At 34.9% G+C, this 13689-nt stretch overlaps 1 protein-coding gene across 8 annotated transcripts in view; it reads left to right on the top strand.

Annotated features, from left to right (window-relative positions):
• Positions 1-13689, top strand: part of COG5 (component of oligomeric golgi complex 5) — a 288472-nt gene that overhangs the window by 127304 nt on the left and 147479 nt on the right. For all 8 annotated transcript variants that reach the window (XM_007105321.4, XM_007105322.4, XM_028490186.2 and 5 more), the window contains one exon: positions 6774-6904. In XM_007105321.4, coding sequence (XP_007105383.3) covers positions 6774-6904 — 131 coding nt within the window. The remainder of the gene's footprint in view (positions 1-6773; positions 6905-13689) is intronic.

The following is a 13689-nucleotide window of genomic DNA, read 5'->3' as shown; positions in this document are numbered from 1 at the left end:
ATTATTTTGCGGTACGCGGGCCTCTCACTGTGGTGGCCTCTCCCGTTGCGGAGCACAGGCTCCGGACGCGCAGCCTCAGCAGCCATGGCTCACGGGCCCAGCCGCTCCGCAGCATGTGGGATCTTCCCATACCGGGGCACGAACCCGTGTCCCCTGCATCGGCAGAAGGACTCTCAACCACTGCGCCACCAGGGAAGCCCGAGAGACATCATTATTGATGTGTATACTTGTCATTGTTTGTTTTTACTCTTCTGTAGTAGTATTTTGAAGGAATATATTTTTGTTTATCTGTTCTCCAGTTGATGGTCATTTCAGTTATATACAGCTTTTTTTTTTTTTTTTACAGTGCTTTTATGAACATTCTTGTATACGTCTTCCAATATACAAATATGAGAATTTCTCTGAGTTATGTGCCTAGGAGTGGCATATTTTGGTCATAGGGATATTCATATGAAATCTTATTAGATTATCCAAATTGATTTCCAAAGTGTTTTCTTCTCATTTACAATGTTTCTCTTTATATATATATACACACACACACACACACACACACAACATATACATAACATACACATATATACATACATGTACACATACATATATTTATATGTATGTATGTATTTCTGTTACAATTAACATTGTAGAAAATATCTTTCCAAATATTTTCACTTTTTTCTTCTTTTTAAATATTATTTTAGAAACAATCATTGATTTAGAGGATACAAATTTTTTATTAGCTAGCCACCTTATTTTAATTTTTATATTATTATTTTGACTTCCCATGTAGTCTTTAATTTGGTTTTATTTGTTATGAAAGTATGCATGTATAACATATTCAAGTAGTTATCCAAAGTTTATTGTTAAAAATAGCAAGTCCCTGCCCTTTTTTCTGCCCCGTTTACTTTTCCCTAGAGGCCACCATTTTCACCATTTTTGCTGATTCTTTTGATATTTACCTCCATAGCTCTAAATCACTTGCCTGTATTCCCAATTCGTAATTTTTAACTTCTTTGGCTTCCCACTTTGACGCATGAAGATTTAGCCTCCTTCATTTCTTCCAACTTCCAGCACCATCCCAACTTAACACCTGTACTCTTCCCTCATCTCTTTTATCCCAAATAAATAATGTAGTGCTAGCATTATTGTGAAAAGTAAATGCATAGCTGAGTCACTTAGCACACTATAATTACTCTTCTTTTTTTTTTTTCTAAATAGAGGAGGATGCTAGTAAAGGAAGAGGCATGAGGATTTTGAAATCTTAAGGGGAATTTGTATCGCAAAGGAGGATTTGTGGAAGGAGATAACATTAGTCAACAGGAAGCCGTAGATTCCATGAATGGGAGAGGAATATGATGAGAACGTTTATTCTGGTAGCCATGTGTAGTAACAACTAGAACATTAAAAGCCTATGAAAATGACTGGCATGTAATTTTTAAATTTAATTTTATTTATTTTATTTTTAATAAATTTATTTATTTATTTATTTTTGGCTGCGTTGGGTCTTCGTTGCTGCCCACAGGCTTTTCTCTAGTTGCGGCGAGCCGGGGCTACTCTTCGTTGCCGTGCACGGGCTTCTCATTACAGTGGCTTCTCTTGTTGCAGAGCACGGGCTCTAGGCGTGCGGGCTTCAGTAGCTGTGGCTCGTGGGCTCTAGAGTGCAGGCTCAGTATTTGTGGCGCACGGGCTTAGTTGCTCCGCGGCATGTGGGATCTTCCCGGACCAGGGCTCGAACCCATGTCCACTGCATTGGCAGGCGGATTCTCAACCACTGCACCCCCAGGGAAGCCCATGTATTTTAGTTGTAAATTATTTTTATGCCATTGAGGTTTAGTTTGAAGACTAAAGAAAATAAAAAGGGCAGTCCTAGGAAATAATGCAGTAATCAATCACTGAGATCAAGTGACTGCTTGGGGCAAAATGTAAGAAGTTTATTTTAAACTTTTAGTAATTTGAGACCAGGACAGTGAAAGTGGGGGAAATCAGAATTTATTTTTTAGTATCTTAAATTTCAACATGGAGTACATTTGACCAAAAAAAAAAAATTTATCTTTATCTTACCCATCCTCTTGAGAAATTTTTTTAATTTTTAAATTTAATTGTATTAAACATTTTATTAGAGTATAGTTGATTTACAGTGGTTCAGATGCGCAGAATAGTGATTCAGTTATACACATACATATATATATATTCTTTTTCAGTTTCTTTTCCATTATAGGTTATTACAAGATATTGAATGTAGTTTCCTGCACTATACAGTAGCATCTTTTTATCTATTTTATATATGGTAGTGTGTATCTGTTAATCCCAAATTCCTAATTTATCCCCCCACTTTTCCCTTTGGTAACCATAAGTTTGTTTTCTATGTCTGTGAGTCTATTTTTGTTTTGGAAATAAGTTCATTTGTATCTTTTTTTTAGATTCCCCATATAAGTGATACGATGTGATATTTGTCTTTCTCTGTGTGACTTACTTCACTTAGTATGATAATCTCTAGGTCCATCCATGTTACTGCAAATGGCATTATTTCTTTTTTATGGCTGAAACTGTTTGTATATACCACATCTTCTTTATCCATTCATCTGTTGACGGACGTTTAGGTTGCTTCCATGTCTTGGCTATTGTAAATAGTGCTTCTCTGAACACTGGGGTGCATCTGTCTTTTTGAATTAGAGTTTTTTCCGGATATATGCCCAGGAGTGGGATTGCTGGGTCATATGGTGAGTCTGTTTTTAGCTTTTCAAGTAATATCCATACGGTTTGTCATAGTGGCTGCACCAGTTTACATTCCCACCAACAGTGTAGGAGGGTTCCCTTTTGTCCACACCCTCTCCAGCCTTTATTATTATTTTTTTTTGTTTTTTTTTGCGGTACGCGGGCCTCTCACCGCTGTGGCCTCTCCCATTGCGGAGCGCAGGCTCCGGACGCACAGGCTCAGCGGCCATGGCTCACGGGCCCAGCCGCTCCGCGGCATGTGGGACCTTCCCATACTGGGGCACGAACCCGTGTCCCCTGCATCGGCAGGTGGACTCGCAACCACTGCGCCACCAGGGAAGCCCCAGCCTTTATTATTTGTAGACTTATTGATGATAGCTATTCTGACTGGTGTGAGGTGATACCTCATTGTGGTGCTGATTTGCATTTCTTTAATAATTAGTGGTGTTGAACATCTTTTCATGTGCCTGTTGGCCTTGTGTATGTCTTCAGAGAAATGTCAGTTTAGGTCTTCTGCCAATTATTTGATTGGCTTGTACGTTTTTTCGATATTGAGTTGTTTGAGCTGTTTGTATATTCTGGATATTAATCCCTTGTCGGTCATATTGTTTCCAAATATTTTCTCCCAGTCTGTAGGTTGTCTTTTCATTTTGTTGATGGTTTCCTTTGCTGGACAAAAGCTTTTAAGTTTGATTAGGTCCCATTTGTTTATTTTTGCTTTTATTTCTTTTGCCTTGGGAGACTGATCTAAGAAAATATTGCTACAATTTATGTCAAAGAATGTCTTGCCTATATTCTTTCCTAGGAGTTTTATGGTGTCATTTGTTACATTTAGGTCTTTAAACCATTTTGAGTTTATTTTCGTATGTGGTGTTAGAGAATGTTCTAATCTCACTGCATAACATGTAGCTGTCCAGTTTTCCCAGCATCACTTGTTGAGGAGACTGTCTTTTCTCCATTGTACATTCTTGGTTTCCCTGAACAATTGAGTCTGATGTGATATTTACATTTTTACCCTTTTACTGAGCAAATGGGAAGAGTGTAGGAGGAATAGGCTGTCCTTTGAATATAAAGCTGTCTTCTCTCTGCAGTTTGTGGGATTGGCCTGGGATGATCTAGTGACAAGACTGAGGTCAGAGAGACCTGGATTTAAATTCTGCTTTGTTGGTTACTACCCACGTGATTTTGTTCCTAATAATGTTAGTATTTCTAACACAGTCGTTGAGAATATTACATATAATATTAGAAATAATAAATGCATATTTTGTGTCTAATTCAGTGCCTTCCACATGTCAGGTCTTAAGAAATTATAGTTGTTATTATTGGAATCATCACCATGTTTTTTCATCGATGCCAGTCCCTATATATGTGCTTTACAAAGAACAAATGTATAAAGACTTGGAACACTGATAGCGATTGTATGCAACAGATAAACAGGAGGGAAGAATTTAATATAATCCATTCTTCTGGGTGGGTGGGTGGTGTTACTACATTTTTTTTCCCTGTCCCCCCCCACCCCTCATCTGTTTCTACCTTTATCTCTTTTATTGAAAAGCAGGTTTTTGGAATAATCAGTAAGGAAAATAATATAAGAAAATATAATAAAAGAAAGGTTCTTTCTTTCTCCCAGCTGACAGAACCCTTTGTACTCCAAATATAGCATGTCTTTTGGTTATTTCTTAAAATGAGTGATTTTTAAATATAGTGTGGATAAGCATGGGATGGGGAGGTGGGAAAGGAGGAAGGTGGTTAGATAATGTGATGGGGGCACTGTTTACCTTAGAAAGTATTGGAGTTACTCATTTATATTCTCTACTAGATTGTAGACTTTGTGTGGACATAAGCTATGCTGACTTCTTCTATTTGTGCCAGCACCTGGCACAATATACTGTATCTTTCAGTGGTTATAACTTTGTGCTTTTCCTTCCTGTCTTAGACTTTTCTACTTGGGGTCACAATTTATGTCTGATTTATTTCTGTATGTTTTTGACTTATAAATGATTGGTACTCAGTAAATGGACTGAATGAATGATTTGAATTGTCTCCAGAGTTAAAGATCAGCATTCATAAGAATAAAGCAACTGTTAGCTTTGCTTATCTATAGAAATTTATTACTGGAAGGAACCTTAGGGTTTATGTAGTCTAGCTCTTCATCTTTCAAATAAAGTAACTGTTACCAAAGATTGCAAGACTTTTATTGGGAAACGTATGTGACAGAAGTAGAGTTAGAACCCAGCCAGATCTCTTATTCATAGTGCCTTTTCTTTTTTTAAACTGAATTGTGAGTTTTTCTTCCTTAGATAACAGAAAAAAAGGAGAAAAAAGTTGGTAACCAGCTTGAAAAGAAAATATTTATTTTCTGTTCTCTGTATGTCTGTAGTTATGTCTGTACTTTGATTCTGTATTGTCTAGTCAGCATTTTCAGGGTGAACATAGCGTTTACTCATTGATCATTACCACAACTTAGGTTAAACATAATTTTCTCAAAGTTTTCTGAAAAGTAAAATTTAAAAATCAGATAAAAAAGATTTTCTCTGGATTATAATCCACCCTACATTTACATGATAGATTGGTGTATAAAGTACTTTGTATTCTTGAACTTATTTTGATTCTGATGATAAGAGTTATGTAGGGTGTGAATTATAAATTATTGTCATTTTACAGATGAAAAAAATTGAGTCTCAGGGTATATCACATGATTATGATCACCTAGTGAGTAAATTATGAGGCTGAATGTAAACTCAGATGATTTAAAGGCATTTTCAGTACTCTTTACACTGTAGAAAGCTGTAAGTCCCTTTAGATAGACACATTTAAAAATGCTTATGGTTGAAGGACAGTTGGCAATAACCACTATTAGGTGCCCTTTACATTGTTTCCTTCTGTCCTCTAGTGTAGAACTAACTATACTGTGTGCTGTCAGCAGATATTTGAGTGCTAAGTGGTTAGTTAGCATTGTACTGGATGCTTTAATGTAGTTTCACCTAGGCAGTGCGTTGTGACCCAGCTGAAGAAAAATATGACAATATGTAAGTGCTAGGGATATATTTTAAGACTTAAAATTTTAAAATTCTAATTAGAGAATATAGTGAAAAACACACTTGATATTCTGTTGAGTAACTGGAAAAGAGTCATCTTCTGTATAAATCATTTTTGTTTTTTAGAAACAATTTTTCTTGTTAAAATAGAAAATACGTGTTTTAGAACTGTGTCTAAGATGCATAATGAAACCTTGACCTTCATTTGTAGCATTTTAGTTGCCTCAGATATGTCTAAGATTAAGCCAATAAATAAATAAATTTCTCAGAATCTAAATGTGCAGAGACAACTGTTGTTAACTTCTTGGTGGCTACATTTTCACACTTCTTGCTCTGTGTATATAATTCCCTAAGTAGAATTTATATAGTTCTGTGAATAGAGTTATAATTCTGTAAACTAAATTCTATAATTCTACTTATAGAAAATAAAGGTTATAGAATTATATAGTATATAATCATGTTTTATATGTAATTATATAAATGGAATTAAGTTCTTTGTGTAATTTTTTTCATTCAGTCATATCATGAAAATCCTTCAATGGAAGTAAGTAAATTAGGTCTATTGTGTGTGATCATGTAAAGTGGTAGCGTGCTAAAGTTTTTTCATAATTAATTTATCATTGTCCAAGTGGTGGACATTTGTTTCAAAAGTTTTGTTATTATAGAATAATTTTTAAAACTGTCCTGCAACTTGAGAAATTTCTAAGATCATCAGGATCTTTATTTTTATTAAATTTGGCACACTTTTTTTTGTAACTTGTTGACATTACTTTGAATTTATAATAATCATAATTCTACTCTTGCTTTACCAACTCTGTAATGTTTGGAACTTTTTGCTCCAGAGTAAAGGTACTTATTAAGTAGAAAATGTTTGGGTAACTATGTTTTTTAAAATACAGCTTTTGAAAGGGAATAGTGTTCAACAGCAATTCTGTAATATTTCAAAGAAGTTAGACATGATGTTTTGATACCTTGATATTTATTCAATATTGAAATATTTAAATGTGTGTATTTTTTTAATAGATTATCTTTCTCAAGGAATAGATCTCTCTGGAATAGAAGTAATAGAAAATGATCTACTTTTTGTTGCAAGAGCTCGACTTGAAGTGGAAAATCAAGCTAAGCGCCTCCTGGAGCAGGGTGTGGAGACTCAGGTAATACAAATAATGTCAGTTTTTTAATGTGAAAAATGTGTCATAATACAGATGAACATTTGATTTTGTGTTGAAAAAAGTAATGTATATCCTTATTTTATCACTGAAGAACTATGTCTACAATTTGAATCGGAGAGTAGGGCATAAAGTAAGTACAAGGAAAATTTTTAAAATATATATTTACTTAATTCTACTGAAAATGGATTCTAAGATTTCTAATGTATAATGTATATAATATGAAATATATTTTAATATAATGTGTATATGTAGATAGATGGTTAACAAATGTTGCCTAGGCTTCCTTTGTTCAAGTCACTGGTACTCATTTAAGCTTTTCAGCAACCCAGTAAGGATGGTATTACTGCTATCTCCATTTTACAAATGGGGAAACCGAGAGCTTAAATAATTGGTCGAAGATCAGACATCCAGTAAATGATGTAGTCTGGCAAACATTAAGTACTGTAACCCCAGAACCTTGCACCCTGAATAATCACTGTGCCAGAATTTTTTTTTAGAAATTGACTCGAGATTTCTCCTAAGATACCATTTTCTTGATGCTTAATTTTCTGAATTACAAGAAACCTAGAGGTGTTGATGTAGTAGAATCAACAAATTAGATATAAATCTCAGTTTTTCTACATTTGTATTGCACCCAGATATTTTCTCCATTTGTACTGGACCCAAATACCATTATTAATATCCATTTTTAAATTCATATTCTTTAAACCAGGAATTTCATTTTGTGCATTTGTATTGGACAAAAATAATTTTATAAATATTCAGTTCTTTAAGTAGTCTCTGAATCAGGAAGGTATTTATTTGACTTCCAGTTCTTAACTGTTGTAATTAAAAATAACTGAATGTCAGTTACTGTTCTGAATGAATTTTTAAAGTTGATTATCATATATATAGTGAAAAGTGAACAAATCATAGACATACACGTAGAATGAAATACCGCAGTGTGAACACACCTGTGAAATTAAAACCCAGGTCAAGAAATAGGACGTTACCAGCATTCCTGGAGTCTCTTCACTCCCTCTCACTGTCACTCCTCTCTCCTCCTTTCCCAAAGGTAGCTTTTATTCTAACACTAGAGTTTAGTTTTATCTGCTGCCAGTCATGTTTTAACTCGCAGTCTCACTGTGAAGGTAAAATGCTTTTACTGTTTAAAAATAAGATACTTGTCTACATCAAATAATAGAGGATACTTTATTCTCAAAGAAATATTTAATGAATTCCAAGTCAATTTTGAATTAACATGAATATTTCTATAGAAAATGGCTTCAGCCCAGCTTATTTAGTTGCAGGAAAGGAAACAAGTAACATTTCAGAAAGTGCAGTATCACAAGATTTTTGTATTTGTCTAATGTTCCTATTATCACTACATTAGAGATTTAAAACTTCATAAATACTGTTCAGTATTTTTTACCTGTGAAGTTTTTATTGCTATGTATGTATGTATATGTATGCGTATATCTTTAATTTATGCAGTTCTTAATAATTTACTGTATTTTAGAGTCATGGAAATGAAAACTAATAATGGCAGAAAGGAAACAATATCACAGTTTGTAGAACTAAAATACTATTTTTAATAGAGATTGGGGGATTTTAACACAAAGAAATGGTTACCTTTAAAGGCTTATTTTTTATTGTAGTCTCATATATTTAAAGTGGGAAAATATTTTCTAGAATAGTTGTTCCTAAGCAAACTTATTTTAGGTATGTTGCTATTTTGTGTACATTTTTTTAAATATAAATTTATTTTATTTTATTTTATTTGGCTGTGTTGGGTCTTCGCTGCTGTGCGCAGGCTTTCTCTAGTGCGGCACGTGGGGGCTACTCTTCGTTGTGGTGTGTGGGCTTCTCATTGCGGTGGCTTCTCTTGTTGCGGAGCACGGGCTCTAGGTGCGCGAGCTTCAGTAGTTGTGGCACGCGTGCTCAGTAGTTGTGGCGCACGGGCTTAGGTGCTCTGCGGCAGGTGGGATCTTCCCAGATCAGGGATCGAACTTGTGTCCCCTGCATTTGCAGGTGGATTCTTAACCACTGCGCCACCAGGGAAGTCCCATGTGTACATTTTAATAGTTGTCAAATATGACTTTGCTTCAGTTTTTAAATCATAGTGAAATTAAACTGTTAAACTTTTAAGGAACTAATATTCCCTAAATATTGATAGTGTTGTTATATTTTCAGACTCTAAAGTTAGTCAGAAGGTTATTTAAGTTGGTGACCTGTTGTTTAGCCAATGGCCTGTATGTAATCAATGAAATTAAGTTAGAAAGATAAAGAAGAAAAAAGTTTAAAATATTGTGTGTCTACATGGGTAGGTGTGAAATGATCTGCATAGAACCAGGGAGCTTTAATTTGGTTGTATGTTTCAGGGTGGTTTAGTGGAAGGTAGATTCTGCTCAGTGGATGGGAATATTGTCTCTTTGTAAGGCTGTATATATTATTTTATCATAGTTTGTTGACACTAACCATTAATATTTTCCAATTCATTAGTCTTGTTAAATTCCATAGGTATAACATAACCTTCTGAGTATAATTTGGCTTCCTCCATAATTTTCCGAAAGGGAGAAAATGTACCGATTTGCCAATATTAACATTCTGGTTCATTTCACAATTTTTACAATATTTATCATGTGTAAATTGATATTCGTGTTTATAACATCATTTATTTCTGAATTTAGTCATGTGTGTGTCTCCCTCAGACCTGGGTCCTCTGTGTTATTTTCACAGTCAGGTTTCTGGCTTTGCAGAGCTGAGGAGATTAAACCCTTATCAGTAATGATGTCCCTGAGATAATGTTCTTGGGAAGCAGGATGTTTTAGTGGAAAGAGCCTGTGTTTTGGAGCCTCTTTCCTTTTCCTCTTAGAAAGCAACAAGTCAGAGGTGTCATCCAGCTGTGTCAGCAGGCAGTTTGGGAATTAAGGATGAAACTAACCTTTACTGAATGCCTCTTCTCCGCCAGGATTTGTGTTAGTCACTTTACATTTGTTATCTCAGTCACAGTGACAAATATGTGAGGAAGATATAATTATCCACTTTTTATAGTTAAGGAAACAAAGGCCTGGAAAGGTTAAGAAATTAGCTGTAGATTACTCAGCTAGCAAGCAGTAGAGTCATGGTCTGGAGTGCTTGCTCCCCCTCCTTTCTTCAGTAGAACCAAGCAGTTTATTCTAATTTTGTTAAATAATTACATTTTAAATCATTTGACAATTTGTGAAGCAATTTATATTGAAAAAGGAATTTTTTAAGTGTTAAAATTTCTTTGGGAAGCCTCCATGTGATGACTAATCTAAACCAGTTCCTCAGTATTCCTCAAAATTTTTATGTTTCTCTGGCCAACTTTCTTTTTTCCATTCTCTGAGATGACTGTTTTAGACTCTCCACTTTGCATTAACCTTACCCTCTCATCCCACATACCAACTAAGGCGGATGCCCTTAATTTCTGCTTCACAGAGGTGCCTCTCACATCACCTGTGCTCTGGATCCTGCTTTCTTATCTTGTTTATATTTCTGTCTCTCTTATCTTCATCCTGTGTCTTTTACTTTGTTTCTTCTCATCAGCATGTAAATATACACCTTTTATGCCACTCTCCCCTGTGTTCTCTATTTCTCAGTGTCACAAGCTTTCTTTTAGTTTTTCACATGCCCGTTTTCCTTCCTCCTTTAGGGCTTTCATGTTCTTTTTATGCCTGGAATAGTCTTTCCACTTCCCATTAAAACAGATGCTGCAGCTTATATCTATTTGATTCTGGAAATATATTCTCCCATTTATAAGAAATAATTGAAATAGTTAAATATATTGTTAATATTTATTATATATATAGACTAAAACAATAATAGCATTTTAATTTTGAAGTAATATTGCATTCATGAAATATTACACAATTTCATAGTTTATAGGCTCATAACCTGAATAGAGATGTTCAGTACACAAGGAACTTTTGAATTAACATGTCCTTACTTGCATTTAATAATCAACTTCTGACATTAATTTGGTTTCTCAAAAATATTAGTGATCTTCTTTTACTGAGTATATAGTTGGGACCATCATTTTCAATATCAATTAATTGTAAAACTTAAATTTACTAAAAGAAAATTAGTGTAATTTCTTTTTGTAGCATTCTTTTTCCAAAATCAAAAATTTTTAAATAAATGCAGATAACTTGTTTTTGATCATTACTGTTTTTTCCCTAGTTAATTGCTTAAATGTGCTGTATTCATTTGTAGGTGTTCATAGCTTTGTAGCCTTACAAAGTCTCCGCTACAGTTTTACAAAATTTATGTCTTGGAAGACATAAACTAAATAATTATTTAGATACTAGGGAACTGTTTTTTCTTCTTACAGTGGAAAGTTATAAGTAAACTTCTGACTTCACAAAGCCATATTAAGTCTATATGGAAAAGGTTTGTAGTGATACCACTGCCACTTTCTTTACACGATGTTTGGAAGGATTGATGACCCAGAGTTCTTCTTCTGGTGAAGCATACCGTTATCATCACCTTAGAAAAACATTCGTCAATTTGACAGGCAATGTTTGTCCCACACATTGGGACCGTCTGCAGCTCTTCCTTGATTCCTATTTCTCTTTTTTGCTGATCCTGAGAATCTTTCATTGAAAGAAGCCAGACAAAGAAAGAGAGAACCTTACGGTATTTTCAAGATTGCAACAGACTCCATTACCTCAAGCTGTAACTAGCTTTCAAAAATAGGTGACAGAGATTTTGATCTGGATGAGTTCCTGCATCACCATAGATACCAGGCCCCCACAGTGAAATGATTACATTTTAATTAGAAAGATGGCTTTAACTTGTGAATTATAAGCTTTTCCAATAAACAGTGCAGGGCTTTCTGGAGGTTCCAGGATGGAGGAAGATGATGTGCTTATATGTCTTTAAAAGTCAAGGAAGAGGGTCTTTCAGGGTCTTTCTGTGCTGGGCTGTAATTTCCCCTGTTATAATTGTTGTCAGTACTGGGAGGCAAACATCCACAAACCTGCCTTTTCCCCAAGTCAGAAAGCCTCCTCTGTCAGGTCCACACAGAGTACAGGTGCTTATCAGTTGTCAGCTAAAAGTACCATGATAGCATGATCTAGACAGAGTCTCTCTAAGATGACAAAGTAGAATTGAAGTTCACTGAATAAATGTCTACGTAGCATACAGGAAGTGATTATGATGTTATGAACCCTTTTTACTTTTGTAGTTAAAAATTCTGAATTGTTTTTAGCACAGAGAGGGTACCAATTCAAATGTGTTGTGTTGAAGATTTATGGAAGTTAAGCTTTTTCTCACACTCCGAAAGGAACTTCCTGGCTAAGTTGACCCTGTTCATTAGTTATGGTAGTTTAGCATGCAGCAAGTCTTTTGTGATCCTCTTCTTCTCTGTGTGCCCAACAAACACCAATAGTAGACTCAGTGTCAGTTGATTTGTCAAGCTGGATATCTGCTTTAAGAGGTCTAGCTTTCCTATTGTTAGCTGCTAGTTTTCCTGGCTGGTCTCATGAATTCTAGAACAGATCTCATCATTTGAACCTACAGAAACTCCTTTTGTATGTTTGGTCCCACTGTTTTTGCATTTACTAAATATAAAGTTCCAGTAATTTTTCAACTCTTGTATGAAGCATTTTTCCTGACATGCAATAAATAATTTGAGGGGATGGGTGAGATGGGTGAAGGGGGCCAAAAGATACAAACTTCTAGTTGTAAAATAAATAAGTCATGAGGATATAATGCACAGCATGGCAACTATAGTTAATAATACTGTGTTGTATGTTTGAAAGTTGCTAAGAGAATAGATCTTAAACGTGCTCACCACAAGAAAAAAACAATTTTATAACAATGTGTGGTGAAAGATGTTAACTAGACATATTGTGGTAGTCATTTTACAATATATACAAATATCAAATCATTATGTTATATACCTGAAACTAATATAATGTTGTATGTCAATTATACCTCAATTAAAAATATGTAAAGGGTGATTATAGTAAGAGCTCTTCGAATTACACAGATCTAAAGGTTTCCTGTGTTTTCTTTATTTTACCAGCCTCAGTGGATAATTTGCCGCCTGCCCCTCATCTGTTTGCTCCTATCAGTGTTAGCTTTCCTTAGATTTTAAACTGATCATCTAAATGTTTTCCCTAAAGCTTAATTAGTCTTGTTTAGCAGGTGCTTACTATTTTTTAAATATTTTTTTGAGTGGGAATTAATTTGAACTCTTATTTAACATTCTAAATCAAGGATTGGCAAAAGTACAGTCTGTGGACTCTTTCTGTATGGCTCAAGTGCTAATTGTTTTTACATTTTTATATGGTTGGGGGAAAAAAACCGAAAGAACAGTATACAGCAGAGACCAATATGTAGCCTATGTGGCCTCCAAAGCCTAAAATATTTGCTATCTTGCCCTTTAAGGACCTTAAATGTGTGTTTTAAAGGGTTGTATTTTCTTCATGGTGGGCGCTTTACCATTTTCCTTCCTTCCATCCTTTCTTCCTCCCAGCACCATTTCCTCCTTTGCAATATTTTAATTATCATATGGTGCTTCTCTGTGTTTTTGTTTTATGCCAAATGTAAAGTAATATTTTTCTCGTTTCCATATTATACAGTCATGTTATTTTCTTTCTTTTTTAAAAAATTAATTTATTTTATTTTTGGCTGCTTTGGGTCTTCGTTGCTGCGCGCAGGCTTTCTCTACTTGTGGCAAGTGGGGGCTACTCTTCATTGTGGTGCACGGGCTTCTCATTGCGGTGGCTTCTCTTGTTTAAGAGCACGGGCTCTAGGCA

Source organism: Physeter macrocephalus, chromosome 5, assembly GCF_002837175.3.
Source record: "Physeter macrocephalus isolate SW-GA chromosome 5, ASM283717v5, whole genome shotgun sequence".
Taxonomy (NCBI): domain Eukaryota; kingdom Metazoa; phylum Chordata; class Mammalia; order Artiodactyla; family Physeteridae; genus Physeter; species Physeter macrocephalus.
The sequence above is the reverse complement of the archived record's forward strand: the minus strand, read 5'-3'. Positions and strand labels throughout refer to the sequence as shown.